This window comes from Diospyros lotus, chromosome 14, assembly GCF_014633365.1.
Source record: "Diospyros lotus cultivar Yz01 chromosome 14, ASM1463336v1, whole genome shotgun sequence".
NCBI classification, from domain to species: domain Eukaryota; kingdom Viridiplantae; phylum Streptophyta; class Magnoliopsida; order Ericales; family Ebenaceae; genus Diospyros; species Diospyros lotus.
In genome coordinates, this window is record NC_068351.1 from 17,842,043 (window position 1) to 17,863,209 (window position 21,167).

A 21,167-nucleotide genomic window follows, 5' to 3' on the forward strand; every position below is an offset into this window, starting at 1 on the left:
TGCAATAGCCGATGGTAGACCTTCTATCCATAAGTGACCCAGCATAGTCCGCATCTGTATATCCTTGTACTTCCAATGAATCACTTCCTGTCTTGAATAGAACTCGTTTGCCTGGGGTTGTTTTCAAATAGCATAGTATTCTTCTTATAGCCTGCTTATGACTTTCAGTAGGGCAAAGCATGAATTGACTTACCAAACTCACCGCATAGGTTATATCTGACCTAGTGTGTGACAAATAAATTAATCTCTCTACCAATCTTTGATACATGCCCCTGTCTACTGGAGGACTATCATTATCTTCACTTAACCTTGCATTAGGTTCTACTAGAGTACATACTCCTTTTCCGCCCAACAATCCTGTTTCTTTTAAGAGATCCAGTATGTATTTACGTTGAGATAAGAAGATACCTTCTTTAGAATAGGCTAGTTCTATTCCCAAGAAGTATTTGAGTGATCCTAGGTCCTTAATTTCAAAATTTTGAGCCAAATTGTCTTTCAATGCCTGTTGTTCCTCCAAGTCATTTCCTATTACAATAATATCATCCACATATACCAATAATACAGTCAGTTTTCCATTCTTAGAGTGTTTGAAGAAGAGTGTGTGATCTCCTCTACTCTGTTGATATCACATGAGCTTCATAGCCTTAGAGAACCTATCAAACGATGCCCTTGGAGATTGTTTGAGAACATAAATAGCCTTTTTAAGTTTACATACCTCACCCTTGTGTTCTTCGAATCCTGGTGGTTGTTCCATAAAGACCTCTTCTTCTAAGTCATCGTGAAGAAATGCATATGCATTCTTCACATCTAATTGATGCAATTGCCATCCATAAAAGGCTGCAAAGATAGCAAAATTCTAACCGTGGTCATCTTGGCAACCGGAGCAAAAGTCTCCAAATAACCTATCCCATATGTTTGAGTATAGCCCTTAGCAACCAACCGGGCCTTGTACCTTTCCAAAAATTCATCTACATTATATTTCAAGTTGTACACCCATCTACAGCCCACTGGGTTTACTCCCTTTGGCCTAGGCACCAACTCCCATGTATCATTTTTCTTTACGGCTCTCATTTCCTCTTCCATGGCTAGCTTCTATTTTTTATCCTTTAAAGCCTCTTCAACCGTTTTAGGAATAATAATGGAGTCTAGAGAAGTCAGAAAGCTGGAATGTTTTGGGGATAACCTGTGGTAAGATAGATAATTGGCTAGAGGATGCTGAGTGCATCTTCTAACCCCTTTTCTAATAGCAATAGGAATATCCAACTCAATAGAAAAAGTATGAACAGGATTGGGAGGCTGGTTCATATCAGTACCTGATTGCAAAGGAGATGTTGATCCTAGCTGAGGAGCAAATATGAGCTGCTATTTTCAATGGTACACAAAAGGAATCTGACCGAGGATGATGTCTCCAGGTGTTGAGCTTGTCCAGAAATAGGGATTTCCGAAGGGTTTTCAGCTGGAACAAGAGCTGGAATTTCAAGAACAGTAGAGATAGTGGCTGGAATTTCAGAAACAGCAGTAGGAATAGTGGGGATAGTGGCTGGAATTTCAGTAGCTGGTGCTGGAAGGTCTAGATCAGGCAAACCTTGGTCACCATTCAAGTGTTTCTCCCCCTGGAGACCAAGGTGAGTAGAAGTGAAGAAGGGTTGAGATTCCACAAAGGTTACATCTTTAGAAATAAAGAATTTTCTGGTAGGAGGATTATAATATTTGTAGCCTTTTTGAGTAGGGGAGTAGCCAAGGAAAATGCAGCGAAGAGCCCTAGGATCCAGCTTGTCCCGAGCCTATTGAGGTATGTGGACAAAGGCAACACATCCAAAGACCCTAAGAGGAAGAGGGGTATGCAAGCTAAGATGAGGAAAGTGAGAGATGAGACATTGGAAAGGACTGTTATAGCCAAGAAGTTTGGAGGGCACTTGATTAATGAGATAAGCTGCTGTGAGGACTACTTCTCCCCAAAAAGTTTTAGGGACATTGGAATGATGAAGGAGAGTTCTAGTGACATTTAAGAGATGTCTCATCTTCCTTTCAGCCACTCCATTTTGTTGTGGAGTGTTGATGCAGGAAGATTCATGAACAACTCATTTTTCATTAAAGAAATGATACAATGCAAGTGATGATTAAAATAATCCCTTGCATTATCAGTCCTAAACCTTTGAATAGAGGATCCAAATTGAGTTAAGATCATTGAATAAAATTGAGGCAAGATCATGCTAATAGTAGCTTTATCTTTTAAAAGAAAGATCCAAGTCATTCGAGTGCAATCATCTATAAAAGAGATGAACCACCTAGCTCTCGAACAATTAAGAGTCCTAGATGGCCCCCAAACATTGGAATGAACTAAAGCAAAAGGGTGTGAAGACCTTGTATTACTAATAGGATATGAAACTCGATGGTGTTTTGAAATTTCACACACATCACAATGCAAAGTACTAAGATCTACATGCTGAAATAACTAAGGAAACATTGTTTTTAACAAAGTAAAAGGTGGATGACCCAACCGATAATGGTGAAACCAGATTTCAGCATGAAATGGCTGAGATTGAGATGTGTAGGCTAGGGTGGGTAATAAGGTCCTTCGGTTTAGAACATACAATCCATTCTTCTCCTTAGCTGCACCAATCATCTTCCCCATTGCCAAGTCCTAAAATTCACAAGAACGAAGAGAGAAAATAACACGGCAATTTAGATCCTTAGTAAGTTGATGGATAGAAAGCAAGTTGGTTGACAAATTCGGAACATGAAGGACTTGGTTGACAGGAAAATTAGAGTGACTTTACCTTGTCCTTTGATGGGAATGGATGTGCCATTGGCAATAACAATTTGTTTAGGAGTCAGAAGGGATTTGTAGGAATCAAAGACAGTAATATTATGGGACATATGGTCTGTTGCACCTGAGTCTAGAATCCATGTATCATTTCTAATGATTTTAGAGGCTGTTAAAGAATAGAAATTGAAACAATCACCTGGTTTAATACCTGATTGAGTAGTGGAACACGATCCATCCTGGATTGTTTGTAAAAACTGCCTAAGCTTGCTGATTTCATCAGCATTTAGTTGATTTAGTTCCATTCCATTCGCTGTGTCAGTCTTTTCAACTCTCTCTTCCTGTTTGTTTGAAAGATAGGCCTAATTTCGAGCAGGCATATTTCTAAATCCCCCTATCTTTTGAAGGACTGCTTCCTTCCCATGTAACTTAAAACAAGTTTCACGGGTATGCCTTAGTTTTTTATAGTAAGTGCACCATAAATTCTCCTTCCACTGTGGCTGAGACTGTCCATCAGCTTTTCCTCCTTGTTTAAACCGTGGCCCTTCTTCATCAGGTCTTCCTAGTTACGGTTTGGACTGCATCCTCTCTCCTCTATTGGTCAACATTGCAAATCCTTTAGAGTGGAGCTCCCCTAGGATTTCAACTCTCCTATTTTCTTCACTGCAGACAACTGCAAAAACCTCATTAAGAGATGACAGCCTTTTCCTTCCGAGTATCTGAACCCTTATTTGGTCATATTCAGGGTTAAGTCCTGCCAAGAATTCCACAACTCTATCCCTTTCGAGAATCGAGTGTAGAGTTTCTGTATCTTTTCCACAAACCATCTTAATGTCTTGATAATGATCAAGTTCCAGCCATAAACTATTCATCTTGTTGTAATACTCAGTAACCGTTAGTGATCCTTGTTTAGTGCTACTCAATTTCATCTTAATTTCAAAGATAATCGAAGCATCCTGAACTTTTGAATATGCACGCCTAACAGTCTCCCATACATCCTTAGCATTAGACAAAAACATGTAATTTCTACTAACCTCAGGATGCATAGCATTCAACAGCCATGACATAATCATGAAATCCTCAATATCCCATGATTTAAAGCCTGGATCGGAGCCTTTAGGACTTGGATCGGTTAGGTGATGCAGCTTCCCTTTACCCTTCAAGAAGGTTTTCACCAATTGAGCCCACTGTAGGTAGTTGCGCCCATCCAACTGATAAGATTGGTGCAGCCCTTGTAAGTCCCCAGTGACCAAACTTCCTATCGGAGTATCGCCCATATTGGGCCCTTCTAGAGATGACGGGCCTTTCTCAGATATTTCAAACATGGTTGGAGGAAGAGATGAAGAGGACTATTGCAATCAAGGCAGGAACCGAGCGGAATGGTTGAAGCAGCAATGCAGCCACAACTTAAAAATAAACCAGAAGAGCTAGAACAACAATGAAGGCTGAACAAATGAAGGCTTAGAAGAGATTTAGAGACATGGCTCTGATACTATGAAGAAATCCTTGAAGGAATGGGATTTCTAAGTTTTCTATAATGGTAGAAAACTTTACAAACGGATTCTATACTTCTATGAATACAACATGTCTTTAAATATAAGATAATTCTATCATCTATCTCCTAAAAAGTAGGAATTAGAAATACAAAATACAACAGATTAAGTTGGAGAATTTTTCTCTGAAATCTTCTCCTAAAAATTAGGAGATAATGCAGTTAGATCCTTTTCTATTTTTTAGGACTTGCTTCGGCTGGTCCTTTATCTTCTTTTAAATCTTTTTCCGCCAACAATAATATAAATATGGCACTAGAAGGGCGATCCTTGTACATCCTTCAAGATTTATTTATTATGGTTCTTATGTCATCTTTTCCTTTCAGTTTGTAGGATCTTATGATGCTTGATTCAATGCTATAAATCCATCCAACTATCCAACTTACAATCCTAATATTGACAACCTTGGTAAAAACAAAGTTCCAACTTTATATTTGAACTTTTTTCCTACTTGTATATATTCCATTTTAATGGTTCTAACAAAGGAGATTGTTGGGTAATTTCTCACAACCAATTTCTGGGGTGGTAAAACCTAGGCTTCTTGTTGGTATATCAAATCAAAGAATACAGAAGTTGAGATTGAAGTTGTATTTTTCTTCATTAATCAACTGAAATTTATACAAGTGCAAGAAACAAGCAAACTGTAATTGTCTCCTGAAAATCTTGAACAAACTTCAACTTATTTGAATTTAAAGAGGGAATTCAATTTGAAACATAATAACTAAATGATAAGACTTCAAATCCTTTCAACCTTGCTTAACAGCTTTGCAGACAACCTGGCATTGACCTAGTCTATAATTGCAACAACAGAGGCATCCTTCAACGCTCTACTTGCTTCTTTTGCTGCAAATTCCCAAATTCTTTCTTAGTTCTTCAAGTTGTTCTTCTGTCCTACAGTGAACTAGAACTTTTTCCTTGTTCTTTTGAACTTCTCTAATAAAATAAAAAATGATTTTAAGTGCTTGGTTTTTTCATGAAATACTGGATTGTTAGAAATGGATATGAGAACTTGATTATCAGTAAACTTTCAGTTGCTTTATTTTCATCATGCTTCAAATCTGACAGCAGCTTCCTTATCCACAAAGTTTGATTCACAGCAGCAACTGCAACAACATATTCAGCTTCTACTATTGATTGAGCAACAATTTCTTGTTTCCTTGAACTCCAAGAGAAGTAACCTGCACCAAGACTGAATAAGTACCGAGAAGTATTCCTCATATTATCACATGATCCAGCCCGATCACAATCTGCAAAACCATGCAAATTCAATTTCTCAAATTTCTCAAACCAAACTCCGAGATCAAGAGTGCCTTTGGTGTATCTAAGCACCCTTTTTGCAGCCTTAAGGTGCAATCCGCTTGCACAGTGCATGAACCTGGACAACAAACTCACAGCAACATAATGACAATTCTTGTTGTAGTTTAATACATTAGACAATGGATGAGACTTTTGTACATACCTTCATCAATCTTCTTATCCCATCATCTTTGCTTAATTTTTCATTTTGCATCAAGGGAGTACTGATGGACTTACGATCCTCCATGCTGAATTATTTAAGCACTTCCCTTGTATATTTTTGTTGTCCTATAAAATTGTCTTGCTGTGATTGTTGAATTTCCATGCCAAGAAAATATGACCTCTCTCCCAAATCAGGCGTCTCAAAAACTTCCATCATTTGTTCTTTAAATTGCTCCACCAATATTGCATTGTTTCCTGTAACAAGTAGATCATTAACATATAAGGAAACACCAATTAGATCACATTAGCAACGTTCACATACAAGGTTGATTCACTTAAGCTTTTTCTGAAACCCATCTTTAGTAGGTGATCATCAATCCTACTGTATCAGGATCTTGGAGCCTGTTTTAAACCATATAACACCTTCTTGAACAAATGCACTTTGTCTTCATAGCAAAACCTTCAGGTTGTTCAAGAAATATCTCCTCCAAATAGCCATTCAGAAATGCTGGCTTGATATCAATTTGATAGATTCTCCACTCATTTTGTGCTACAAGTGCCGAGAACAGTTTGATTGCATCAAGTCTGGCCACAAGTGCAAAAGTTTCTGAGAAGTCCACCCCGAACTGTTGACCGTATCCTCTGACTACAAGCCTTGGCTTGTGTTTGTTGGTAGAACCATCAACATTTCAGTTTGGTTTTGAACACCCATTTCACACCAATCGGTTTTTCATGACTTGGTCTATCTACCAAAATCCAAGTCTGATTCTTCTCTATCATTCTCAATTCCTCCTCCATTGCAGCAAGCCATTTAGAATCTTTGCAGTTTTTACATAATTTGCAAGCTCAAGTATAGCAACATTACACTTTTGATAGATATTGTTGGAAATATCACAAAGATATTGTGGAAATAAAATAACAGTTTACTCGAAGGAGGACTCAAGTAATAGTTGGATTGTTTTCTTAAACTTATGGCTTGAAAAATAGGAGATGAAAAGATAAAATGATAAGGTGATTTGGAGATTGGAAAACTCCAAGAATAAAGGGATAAAGGCAGCAAAATAATCCAAGATATCTCAACAGTTTTTTAAATTCTTCTTGTTGTATTTTATCTTCAAAACATATTCAAATATGTTCCTAGAATATAGGAGATAACTTAGTAGTTGTGTATAAATACCCTATACTACTTGAGAATCAAGCAAGCAAGTATCTACAGTTTTCTCAGCTTGTTTCATTTTTTTTACATGGTATCAAAGCCTCCTTTTGGAAGTCTAGAATTCATGTAACCGACCTCACATAGTGGGATAAAGGCTAGATATGTTGTTGTTGTTAGTATCAAAGCCTCCTTTCTTGGAACTAATTCACTTTTTGCTGCCATCTTTAGGAGTGTTTTTTTTTTTTTTGGGTGTGCCGTTACAGCCTTCATTGCTATTCAATCACTACCTCAACTCTCTCCCTTTTTCAGTCTTCATTGTTGCATCTATTTAGCCGATATTGCCACTACCATGTCTACAGTTTCTAATGCAATCACCCCAAATCCTTCTGATCTTCCATTAAGGGATCAACCCACTGATTTCTCGGGTGATTTTCACCCTACTGAACATACACTTAGCTCTTATAGTGATCTTCATCCTATCAATTTAGCTTATCAACTCCATGAAAAGAATTATCTCCAATGGTCCCAAGTAGTCTCCACCTATCTAAAAGGGCGTGGAAAACTATCTCACCTAATCAGTAAGTGTCCTAGTTCTACCGATCCAAGGTTTGGGGCATGGGATGAAGAAGATGCTATGATTATGTCATGGCTTTGGAACTCCATGTTACCAAAAATAAGTAGAAACTTCATGTTTCTATCTTTTGCTCCTGACATTTGGGAGACACTCCGCAAAAGCTATTCCATGAAGCAAGATGCAACAGTTATCTAGAGCTTTACACCAAGGTTGTTGTTATGAAGCAAGTAGGGATGACAATGACTGACTATTACAACACACTTACAGGTATTTGGTCTGAGATCAATCATTACCAGAATATAACAATGATCTACCCCGAAGATTCTACAACACACTTTGCATTTGTGGAGAGAGATCGAATCTTTGATTTTCTTGCTAGTTTTAACCTAGAGTATGACCAACTAAAAATGCATATTTTAGGAAAGGATCTTATGCCTCTTGTTGTAGAGGCATTCTCTATTGTTCGAGGAGAAGAGATGTGGTGCTATACCATGCTTGATCCACCAACACCTATTGGATCTGCTATGGTAGTAAACAAGACCATTCTAGTCGCAACTAAACCATGATCTAAGCCTAACAAAGATGGTTTATGGTGTAGCTACTACAAGAAACCAAGACGCACAAAAGAAAATTATTTCAAATTTCATGGAAAAGAACAAGTACTCAACAAATTGGGAGGCTTTAAAGGAATTCCCAATGACTAAGCTAATCTCATTAATCAAGACAACTCTCAGCCAGAGCAAACCTCCTCATCGGGAATTGATATCAAGGAAGAGATTGAATGACTAAAAGGTCTCCTTAATACACTCTCCAAGTCCTCTAGTTCTTGTTCTTTTGCTTGGAATGGTAAGTGTCTTATTTCTTCCTCCTTTAATGCTTGTGAAACATCTCCACCTAACTGTTGGGTACTTAATTCGGGTGCTACTGACCACATGACTCATGAGTCTACTTCACTTATTTCCCATAAACCAAGTTCAGGGCATCACAAAATCACTGTTACCAATGGATCTTCTCTTACTATTGTTGGTGAAGGCCATATCACTTTAACACCTTGTTATATTTTGTGAAACATAAAATGAGGCCCAAGTCTGGGGGGCCTCTTGTGGCAACCTGGGCTGCCCTTTTGGGCGCCCACTGGAGGGCCACAAGATGCAGCCAGCTTGGGCCAGCCCATTTCTCATATCCTTTGATCTCTTGTCGTTTTGTCTGCTGCTGCTCCTTTTGCACGATTTAATCCAGACCATCGACGCTGCTTTTTGCTGAGGCAATCCGAGCCATTCATTTCAATTATATCTCGCCTCGAGATTGCCGTTTTCTGATCGCATTGAAGACGAGTTTGATTGAGGGGTTTGGCAGAGAGTCGGTCATTTTCTAGGGTTTCATCTTTTGCTCTCTCTCTCGTTCTCTCTCTGTAAATGTTGTATAGTTCGTCTTCTGTAAGCGTTCCCTGATTTTGTTTTGTGTAAGGTAAGCTCCTAATCTGTAAGTGATTTCGTGGCTTATTGTTTTAGAAAATCAGGGTTGTTTTGTTATCGTTTTTGTTGTAATCAGATTGAATCTATTTTTAGTGGAAGTGAGCTCTTCTCACCGGAGCTCAAGTGGACGTAGCCTTATTTTTGGGTGAACCACTATAAAATCTTGCGCCTCTTGTTTCTGGTTTATGTTTTAAATACTGTCAATATTGGCTGCGTTTAATTTTTCAGTTCGTGTGAGTTCATCTGTGTGGGATTTTGACGGTGTGTTTGTGTTTGGAGATTTTGCTATCTCTGTTTGTTTGTAACAGTGGTATCAGAGCTCTTTGGTTTATCGTATCCAACGTTTTAGGGTCAAAATCTCGACCGACTCTGTTTTTCCGAAAACCTAGGGTTTCCTTTCCTTACTGTGTCGGTGTTGTTTTTATAAGAACTCTAGGGTTTTCTGAAGAAAGCCTGTGAGCGTGAGTTTGCTGTACAGGTCTCAGTCAGTAAACTAGGGTTTTTTGTTTTGTGAAATTTTCGTGTATTACGAAAATGACAACAACCCGATTTGAAATCGGTACATTTGATGGAAAGGGGGATTTCGGTAGTTGGAAAAAGAAGATGAGGGTACTTCTCTCTCATCACAAAGTGCTTATAGCACTTGAGTCAGATGACAAGAAATGGTCAACTGAACAGCTAGCTCGAACTGATGAAATCAGAGAAGAGGCTTTTAATCTGATTTTCCTCCATCTCGGTGATTCAGTAATTCGTAAGGTTGACGGTATATCTCTACCTCTTGAACTTTGGAATAGATTAGAATCTTTATATTCTGTAATGTCTGCTCCAAATTTAGTTTATTTAAAAGGCATGTTGTTTAACTTTAAAATGAATACATCTAAGTCTATGGATGAAAACATAGATGAATTTACTAAACTCACTTTGTTATTGAGAGGTACTGATCAGGCTTTAGGAGATACTAGTGAGGCAATGATTTTGTTAAATTCCTTACCTGATGATTATGATGTAGTGAAACATGCTTTACGTTACACTGGTATAGTACCTAATATGGAACTTGTTATATCTGGTATTAAAGCTAGAGAACTAGAACTTAGTACATCTAAGAAACCTGGCAACAATTTATTTGTTAAAGGAAATACAGATAAAAGAAATTATACTGTGAATACTGAACAACACAATGGGTCAGGTTATAAGGGAAAAAAGAAGGAAAAGAAGGGAAAACAAAAACAAAAGTGGAAATGTTACCACTGTGGGAAAGAAGGTCATATAAAGAAATACTGTTATGATTACTTGAAAAAACAAAAGCAAGGGGGAAATGTAACAGTAGCAGCTAGTAGTTCTAATTGTTTGGCTGAGGTGCTTAATGTTTCCTCAAGCTCAGTTTTAAATGAATGGATTATGGACTCTAGCTGTTCTTTTCATATGTGTCCTAATATTAACTGGTTTCACAACTTTAATAACAGAGAAAGTGGAATAGTGTACATGGGAAACAACCAATCTTGTAATGTTCAGGGTAGAGGAGACATAACTCTTAAGTTGCATGACAACAAAATTAGAACTCTTACTGATGTAAGATATGTCCCTGATCTTAAAAGAAATTTAATCTCACTTGATACACTTGATGAGTTAGGATTCTCATACAAAGCTGAAAATGGTTCCTTGAATGTTTTTAAAGGAGATGAACTAATCTTAACTGGTTTAAAGAAAAATGGTTTATATGTTTTAAAGGGCTGTTTTCATTCCTTTGTTATATCAAATTCTGCATGCTATGTTAACACTGATAAGACTGATCTGTGGCACTTGAGACTTGGCCATATGAGCCTGAGAGGTATGCAGGCACTGTCAAACCAAGGATACCTTGGTCCAGTGTCTGCTGAGACCCTCGGTTTTTGTGAACCATGTGTGCTTGGCAAGCAACACAGGATGAGTTTCCATAAGGGAACTCACCTAGCGAAGGCATGCCTTGAGTACTTACATGCAGATCTGTGGGGACCCTCCCAAGTCCCCACCCATGGTGGCAACAGGTACTTCCTTTCTATCATTGATGATTATACTAGGAAGGTGTGGGTTTTTCTATTAAAATCAAAAGATCAAACATTAGAAAAATTTAAAACCTGAAAGATCTTAATAGAAAACCAAGCTGATAGGAGAATCAAAACTCTTAGAACAGACAACGGTTTAGAATTCTGCAATAAAGAGTTTGATGATTTCTGTAACTCCCAAGGAATAAATAGGCATAAGACTGTTAGGAATACACCCCAACAAAATGGGGTGGCTGAAAGAATGAACCGGACCCTCCTTGAAAAAGTGAGGTGCCTTTTGTTCACATCTGGCTTGCCTAAATCCTTTTGGGGAGAGGCCTTAGCAACAGCCTCACACCTAGTAAATAGAAGCCCCTCCACAGCCCTTAATTTAAAATGCCCTGAAGAAAAGTGGATTGGAAGAAAATTAAAATTCAACTACTTAAGAACCTTTGGCTGTGAAGCCTATGCTCATCAGTCAGAAGGTAAGCTGGAACCTAGATCCACTAAGTGTGTTTTTGTTGGGTATCAGGAAGGAACTAAGGGATATAGGCTATGGGAAATGCAATCTAAGGGTGTAAAAATTATCATCAGCCGAGATGTTATATTTAATGAATCAGTCTTCCCTTGCAAATTATCTAAAACTGATGACATAGATAATTCTACCAGTTTAGGAGATACCCAAATAGAGGTGGAGCATCAAGTTATAGATAACAATCCTTCAAATGCTCCAGCTATACCAGTCCTTCAATCTGAAGGAGACCCTACATCAAACCAAGACCAGACCTTTGATCATGAATCTGATCATGAGGAACAAAATGATGAAACAGAAATTGAGGTGGAGCAATTTGACACCCCTCAACATAATCTGAAAAATTATCAACTTGCTCGAGATAGAAGCAGGAGGTCTATTAGACCACCTTCAAGGTATGCTTTCTCAGATTTGGTGTTTTGTGCCCTAGTGGCAGGTGTTGAGATGAGGAGCAGTGAGCCTTCCTCTTATGAGGAGGCTGTCAGCTCAAAGGAAAGTAAAAAATGGCAACAAGCCATGGATGAGAAAATGGCCTATCTGATGGCAAATGGAACTTGGGTACTTGTCCCTCGTCTAGAAAATCATAAACTGATCCAATGTAAGTGGCTGTTCAAATTAAAGGAAGGTATATCCCTAGATGACCCTATTAGATATAAAGCAAGACTAGTAGCTAAGGGGTTCACACAAAGGGAAGGGATAGATTACACTGAAATTTTTTCTCCTGTGGTCAAATTTAAGACAATTCGCATGATGCTTGCAGTAGTAGTTCAATTTGACTTAGAACTTGAACAATTGGATGTTAAAACTGCATTTTTGCATGGAGACCTAGATGAACACATTTACATGGTTCAGCCAAATGGTTATGTTGTGTCTGAAAAACCTAATCATGTTTGTTTACTGAAAAAATCTTTGTATGGCTTAAAACAGGCCCCAAGGCAATGATACAAAAAATTGATAATTTTTTTCTAGGGGTCGGGTTTATTAGAAGTCAATATGACAATTGCTTTTATTTCATGCTTACAGAAATTCCTGTTTATCTACTGCTTTATGTAGATGATATCCTTCTTATTAGCAAATCTAAGTCAAAGATTAATGAGTTAAAATCTATGTTAAATTCAGTTTTTGACATGAAAGACTTAGGTCATGTTAAGAAAATACTAGGAATGAAGATTGAGAGAAATAGAAGCAACAATAGCCTTAAGATACATCAGCATGATTACTTGGTGAAAGCTGTTCACAAATTTGGAATGGGAAATTGTAAAACTGTCATAGTTCCATTGGCAGGACATTTTATTTTATCAAAATTACAATGTCCCACATCCAACTCTGAATTAATAGAAATGGAAAATGTCCCTTATGCAAATGTAATTGGAACAATTATGTACACAATGATAAGCACTAGGCCTGACCTTGCATATTCAATTTCATTACTCAGTCGATATATGTCTAACCCTGGTAAAACTCATTGGGATGCCTTAAAACATTTGCTTAGGTATATAAATGGTACTGCATGCATTGGTTTAAATTTTAAGAAAAGATTTGACACTCTAAATCTTGTTGGTTATGTTGACTCTGATTTTGCTGGAGATAGAGACTCCAGAAAATCCACCATTGCTTACTATTTTACTTTGGGTGGAAATTGTATAAGCTGGAAGTCTCAGTTACAGCCTCTTGTAGCTCTGTCCTCCACTGAAGCAGAGTATGTGGCTGTAACAGATGCCTTTAAGGAAGCCATATGGCTTCAAGGCATACTAAAAGAAATTCACTTGCTTCAAAGCAAAGTGATGGTTTTCTCGGATAGTCAAAGTGCCATCCACTTGTCCAAAAATCCTGTGTATCATGATAGGACAAAACATGTGGATGTGAAGTATCACTATGTAAGAGAAATGATAGCCAACGGAACTGTGGGAATTCAGAAAGTATCTTCAGCCAACAATCCAGCTGACATGGGTACCAAGGTATTAACTACAACTAAATTTAAGCATTGCTTAAAATTGTTGCATATTGATGATGGCTAATTTTCTAGTCATCTAGAGCTATGAAGGTGAGAATTGTAGCATGCTTTACTTATATTTTCATATCTGATTACTTAGTCATTTTATGTTTCAAGGTAGAGTTTGTTATATTTTGTGAAACATAAAATGAGGCCCAAGTCTGGGGGGCCTCTTGTGGCAACCTGGGCTGCCCTTTTGGGCGCCCACTGGAGGGCCACAAGATGCAGCCAGCTTGGGCCAGCCCATTTCTCATATCCTTTGATCTCTTGTCGTTTTGTCTACTGCTGCTCCTTTTGCACGATTTAATCCAGACCATCGACGTTGCTTTTTGCTGAGGCAATCCGAGTCATTCATTTCAATTATATCTCGCCTCGAGATTGCCGTTTTCTGATCGCATTGAAGACGAGTTTGATTGAGGGGTTTGGCAGAGAGTCGGTCATTTTCTAGGGTTTCATCTTTTGCTCTCTCTCTCGTTCTCTCTCTGTAAATGTTGTATAGTTCGTCTTCTGTAAGCGTTCCCTGATTTTGTTTTGTGTAAGGTAAGCTCCTAATCTGTAAGTGATTTCGTGGCTTATTGTTTTAGAAAATCAGGGTTGTTTTGTTATCGTTTTTGTTGTAATCAGATTGAATCTATTTTTAGTGGAAGTGAGCTCTTCCCACCGGAGCTCAAGTGGACGTAGCCCTATTTTTGGGTGAACCACTATAAAATCTTGCGCCTCTTGTTTCTGGTTTATGTTTTAAATACTGTCAATATTGGCTGCGTTTAATTTTTCAGTTCGTGTGAGTTCATCTGTGTGGGATTTTGACGGTGTGTTTGTGTTTGGAGATTTTGCTATCTCTGTTTGTTTGTAACACACCTTTCTCTTCATTTAACTAGTGTCCTTCATGTACCCAAACTCACTACTAGTCTCATATCTATTTCTAAACTAACCAAAGATCTAAATTTTGAAACCTGGTTATTCTAATTGTTAGAATCTTATTGATCTTGAGTGGCCTATTGCATTGAGGAAGGGTACCTGTAAGTGTATTCAACACCCTATTTCTCAATTTGTTTCCTCTCACCGTTTATCTTTGCAACATTGAGCCTTTCTTTCAACTCTTAACTCCATAACTATCCCAAGGACTGTTCATGAAGCATTAAAAGATAAGAACTGGGCTCTTACTATGAGGGATGAAATGAATGCCCTAGAAAAAACAAGACTTGGGAGGTGGTTTATCAACCAAAAGGAAAAGGGGCAGTAGGTTGTAAGTGGGTTATACATTCAAATAAAAAGCTGATGGGTCGTTGGAAAGGTGTAAAGCTCACTTAGTTGCAAAAGGCTATACACAAACCTATGGGATCGACTACCAAGAAACTTTTGCACTTGTGCCTAAAATGAATACTGTTAGAATCCTATTATCTCTTGCAACTTGCTTTGGCTGGGATCTACAATAGTTTGATGTTAAAAATGTCTTCCTACATGGAGATTTAAAAGAAGAGGTCTTCATGGAATTACCACTAGGTTTTGAGAATAAATTTGGGTCAAACAAAGTGTGTAAGCTGAGGAAAGCTCTTTATGGACTAAAGCAGTCTCCTAGAGCATGGTTTAGCAGATTTACTGAAGTTATGCTAAGGATGGGATATTGACAAAGCCAAGGAAATCACTCCCTCTTCATCAAACACTCAAGGGAAGGTAAACTCACTATCCTTTTAGTCTATGTTGATAATATAATTGTGATTGGAGATGATGATATTGAAAAAGGAAAATTGAAGATTCAGTTGGCTAAAAAGTTTGAAATTAAAGATTTGGGAGGTTAAGATATTTCCTAAGGATTGAAGTTGTCTACTCAAAACAAGGCATATTTATTTCCCGACCGAAATATGTTCTTGATCTTCTCAAAGAAACAGGGAAGCTATGATGTCGACCTTCTAGTACACTAACTGAGCAAAATCACAAATTGTGAGGACAAGAAGATGGAAGTGTTCTTGATGAAGGTCAATATCAAAGATTGGTAGGAAGGTTAATTTATCTATCTCATACGCAACCTGATGTTCCCTATTCAGTAGTAGTTGTTAGCAAATTTATGCATGATCCTAGAGAAAAATATATGCAAGCTGTTCACAAAATCTTACAGTATTTGAAAGCCATATCAGGGAGAGGAATTCTATTTAAAAGAGGATAAAAATTGACTATGAACGCTTATATAGATATTGATTATGCTGGATCTTTGACAGATAGGAGATCCTACTACAGATTATTGTATATTTCTTGGAGGAAATATTGTTTCATGGAGGAATAAAAAAAAAAAAAACCAATAGGATCCAAATCTAGTGCTAAGGCAGAACTAAAAGCAATGGCTTATGGAATTTGTAAGTTATTGTGGTTGAGAATCATTCTCAACGATTTGGGATTAAAATGAGCGGAATCTAGGAGGCTATATCGTGACAACAAGTCAACAATAAGTATAGCATGTAACCTAGTGCAGCATTACTAGACTAAACATACAGAGATTGATCGACATTTCATCAAAGAGAAATTAGACAATTGTCTCATCACCATACCATATGTCTCTTCAGACAATCAATGGGCAGATTTATTTACAAAAGGTCTTCCTACAACTAGATAGGAAGAAATTACATGCAAGCTGGGAATGGAGAATATCCACTCACCAGTTTAAAGGGGAATGTTGGAAATATCACAAAGATATTGTGAAAATAAAATAACAATTTACTTGAAGGAGGACTCAAGTAACAGCTAGATTGTTCTCCTTATCTCATGGCCTGAAAAACAGGAGATGAAAGGATAAAGTGATAAGGTGATTTGGAGATTGGAAAACTCCAAGAATAAAGGGATAAAGGCAGCAGATTAGGCAGCAAAATAATCATAGATATCTCAGCTATTTTTAAATTCTTGTTGTATTCATCTTCAAAACATATTCAAATATGTTCCTACAGATAACCTAGTTGCTGTGTATAAATACCCTATACTACTTAAGAATCAATCAAGCAAGTATCTACAGTTTTATCAGCTTGTTTCGTTTTTTCTACAGATATTAGTAAGTGATCTTGTAACTCTTATGGGTGTGTCATCAACTGAATTATCTCCAAACATATTAGAATCATCCTCCAAAGCTGCTTCAATTTAGGTTCTTTTATCCTTGCATGTTCCACTTCTGACTTGCCCCAATTCCAGGCTGCACATTCATCAAATTTAATATCCCTACTAACAATTACCTTTCCTATTAAGGGTTGATAGTCCTTATATCCTTTGGTAATGCTACTGTAACCAATCAAAATCCCAACCACAGCCTTCTGATCAAAGCTTATCTCTCTTCACATCAGGAATGTGTGTGAAGCAAATGCAACGACACTCCTTCAGATTTTGCATTAAGGGCTTATATCCATGCCAGACTTCAAATGGAGTCTTCCCTTTAAGAGTTTTTGTTGGCAGCCTATTGAGCAAGTAGACTTCAGTGTTAACAACCTCAACCCAGAATTTTTTTGGCATTTTCTTTTCAAACAACAAACATTTGACCATCTCCATTACTATTCTATTCTTCCTTTCACTCACACCATTTTGTTGAGGTGTATTAAGTTGTTGTTAATTGATGTTCAAGACTTGTACCCTCACAAAACTTGCTAAACTAGTCAGAAGTGTATTCAATTCCATTATCAAACCTAATGACCTTGATTTTCCGATTACTCTAATTCTCAATCAAGTTTTTAAACTTCCAAAGCACTTAACTTCAGATTTCTGTTTCAGAAAATAAACCCAACATAATCTGCTGAAATCATTAATGAAGGCTATGAATACCTGCTCCCATTCAAAAACAAAGTCCTCATTGGACTACAAACCTCTATGTGAACAAGTTGAATCTTTTTTGTTGCTCTCCAAGCCTTGTTTTCTGGAAATGGCAATGTGGATTGTTTCTCAAGCTGACAGAATTCACGAACTCCAATTCCTTCTTTGATATTGGGCAAATCCTGCATAAGCTCATTCTTATGCTTAATGGTGAAGGTTGAATAATGAAAATGTCCCAACCTTGTATGCCAAAGCTGAGATTGATCAACAAAATTGGGATATTCACAAGAATCAGCTTGCATCCAATCTAGGGAAAAACTTTTTCCCTTCATCTTCACTGAAAACAACTCACTTCCTGTAACGGCCGGGGTCCACATAGCAACGTATTGTCCGGTTCAGGTCGCAACCAATCCCCGGTTTTATCGCTCTAGGATTTAATCCCAAAACGCGCGTCACTATGTAGAACACCCTCCGCACTTATATGCCCAGTTCCATGTTGGCAAAGAACTCCCAAGTTAAGCGTGCTTGACCTGGGGTAATCCAGGGATGGGTGACCCTCCTGGGAAGTTCGTGTAGGCCCATCAGGGTAAGTTGTTCCGGTCCTTCCTATCGCTTGAACGGGATGTTACACTTCCAGCAGAGTCAAAGATCACACAAGCTTTATCTTTGAAAACCACAGAGTAATCCTTCTCAAGCAGCTGTCCAACAGTCAGCAGGTTTTGATCTATATCAGGTACAAACATAACATCATAAATGAGTTTTATACCTGAACCAGATTCAATGACCACATTTCCTTTGCCTTTGACCTCAATGCAGTCTCCATTCCCAATTTTGATTTTGATTCATCAAGTTCCTTGAACATGGACTTATCACAAATCATATGATGAGTGCAGCCACTGACTATCAGGCATGCATCACTGGTTTTGTTGCCTTCAAAACAGGTTGCCACAAACAGTTGTTCCTCATCATTTTGATCAGCAACTTGAGCTTGTGTTCCTTGTTGCTTGTTTTTCAAACTTTTCCATGTGACCCATCTGGTTGCAAGACCTGCATTGATATCAGGTCTAAAGCAACAATACTTCTGGAAGTGTGAAGTCCTCTTATAGTGTGGACATGGAGGGAATTTCTCTTATCTAGCGCCATCTTTGTTGCTTTCACCTTTCTTCTTGTTCCTCTTGTTTCAGAATTTTTTCTTGCCTTTGCCAAGTGACTGAGCCTGAGTCTTTTCCTTTGCTTGAAATGCTCCTTCTGTTTCTCTTTTGTTTCTAATAGCTCTTCTTTGTTCTTGAGCTTGCAATGAATTGATTAACTTTGGTAGAGTTAATGAGTAAGGTCTCTTGAATCTGTTAGAGAAGAAATTTTTGCCTCAAATCTTTCAAGGAAACTTACCAACACCTTCTCTACAACTCTTCTGTCTGGGAGCTCTTTACCCATCAATTTGATTTTGTTCACAAAATTCAAGAGCCTTTTAGAATACTCTTTTATGGTTCAATCTCCTTGATTCTCAAAAGTTCAAACTCCCTTATGAGATTCAGGACTTGCATTTGCTTGATTCTGTCATTGCCTTGAAATGCTTCTCTGAGAGCATCCGAAGCTTGCTTTGCAGTGTCATGGGGCATAATCCTTGTGAAAACTGCATCTAAAACTGCTGAGTGAATACAGGTCTTGGCCTTGAATCTCCTTCTTGTTGCTTCTCTATGGTTCCTTGATCTGTGCAATGGTAGGATCTTCAGGCAATGTTGAAAAATCATCTGTCTCTACCACATCCCACAAATCACTTGCTTGCAGATATGACTCCATCTTCACTGCCCAAATCTGGTAGTTTTCACCTATAAAAACAGGTGGTGTTGGCATAAAATTGTTTCCTGACATAGTTGTTTATTTGGCTTGAAGATCTAAGTGTTTAAACTTTATTTGGACAGGTTCCTCACTGGATTCATTCTCTCTCTCTCAAAAACATGCCCTTAAAAAGGTTCCTCACTGGATTCACTCACTCTAAAAAAAAAAAAGCCCTTAAAAACAATAGCATTCTGACACCAATTTGTTGGTATATCAAATTAAAGAATACAGAAGTTGAAACTGAAGTTGTTTATTTTTCATTAATCAATTGAAATTTATACAAGTGCAAGAAACAAACAAACCATAATTGTTTTCTGAAAATCTTGAATAAACTGACTATTTTTCAAATTTAAACAGAAAATTCAAACTGAAGCAGAATAACTAAATGATTAGACTTCAAATCCTTCCAACCTTGCTTCACAGCTTTGCAGACAAACAATCTGGCATTGACCGGGTCTTTAATTGCAGCAACAGAGGCATCCTTCAGCATTTCTACTAGCCACTTTCCAGCTACTACAGTTTTATTGATCGTGTTCAAGCATGATAGTTTTTAAAGCACCAGAAAATTGACTAGTTTGTCAAAGCATTGCTAGTTTTGTTGGAGCCCTGAGAATGCCTAAAGTTTAACACTGTCGAATATCTTCTTGTTCCCAGACACTTTACTGATTTGGTTTTTTTTTTCCTTTATATGCTGGAACTTCCTGACTAATTTTTGAGCTTAAGGCTGAATATATCACCAAATTTGTTTCTTTTTGCAGGCCTGACAACCATAGTTGGGATGAAATACATGTCCACCACAAAGGATGATGGAAAACCAGATCTTAGCGTAAAATCAGCAGCTCGGCCTTAGCTCTCCTTTGATTCCCATCTTCCACAACAAGAACATCAGCGTTGGGCTTAGCTAAGAAAAGATATAATCCTCTAATAGATTTTTCGTTCCTCTGGATCAAGTACTTGTTCTACATGGCAATCAGATACACTTAATGCACGTTCTATGTATAGTGCATATTTTCTTTTTTGGGAATTCTGAAAGCATAGGTGACTTTCAGTCTTTGTTATGTTTGCTTGGTGTTTAGACTGATTTGCAAGGGATTGAGCTTGCTGCTCCGTTTTGTTGTTATCTTGTTGAAACCTCGCAATCACTTTCAAGCAAAAGGCCTTTTGGGGCTGGGCGTTTGTATGTGTGCTTGAATTGGTGCTAAGAGGTTATAGTGGGCGCGTATAGTGCAAGTGGCTATAGTAGTTTATGAATTATTGTACATGGAAGTTGAAGGGGCAGGGGCGGAGGGTGACGCCCATTGTTGGAGGAGCTAGAGTTGATATAATAAATAGAAGGGAAATTCTATTCGCACCGATCGTTTTACTCTTCACAACCATTTTTTAATATACTTAAAATACCTTCAAATAAAAATTTAATTTTACTCTTATCTTCAATACTCAACCAGCACTTGACATTCTGTAATTTTGTCGGAGAAATTCTGTAATTTCTTCTTCACAGTGGCTCATATCCCAATCAAATCTTTTCTCTTAAAATCTCTCATCTCTCTCATTTGAGACTCACTTTTAGACTCATACTCATACTAATCTATTTTCTCTCAATTACATATCAGCGATTCATTTTATGATCCATTTTATGATCGATTATGGATTACTATACTAAAATATTGACGGAGAACTGGGAAGAGTTTGAGGAAGAACAGAACAATTATTTAGAAAAAGAATATTTCGCACAGGTAAGTAATCTGTAAATGTGTTTCTAAAATATGTGTTTGTGTTTGTAAGAGTGTAATATGGGTTGTGTTTTTGGATATTAAAAAGTCAATAGTATTCGGGAGGCCAGCCTTCCTCGAATTCCAGTATTCGGGGAAGGCTGGCCTTCGGAGAGGCTCGCCTTCCCTGAAGGCTGGAATTCGGGGAGGGTCGGCTTCCCCGAAGTCCAGCTTTCGGGGAAGATAATCTTTCCCGAAATTCGAGAAAGGCTAGCTTCCCCGAATTCCAGCTTTCGGGGAATGCTAGCCT

The 21,167-nt window shown here is 37.8% G+C and overlaps 1 protein-coding gene across 11 annotated transcripts in view; it reads left to right on the top strand.

Moving 5' to 3' along the window:
* Positions 1–20,493, top strand: part of LOC127790259 (centromere protein C-like) — an 87,149-nt gene extending 66,656 nt beyond the window's left edge. For all 11 annotated transcript variants that reach the window (XM_052319616.1, XM_052319617.1, XM_052319620.1 and 8 more), the window contains one exon: positions 19,907–20,493. In XM_052319616.1, coding sequence (XP_052175576.1) covers positions 19,907–19,998 — 92 coding nt within the window. In that variant the 3' untranslated portion in view covers positions 19,999–20,493. The remainder of the gene's footprint in view (positions 1–19,906) is intronic.
* Positions 20,494–21,167: the final 674 nt, after the last annotated feature.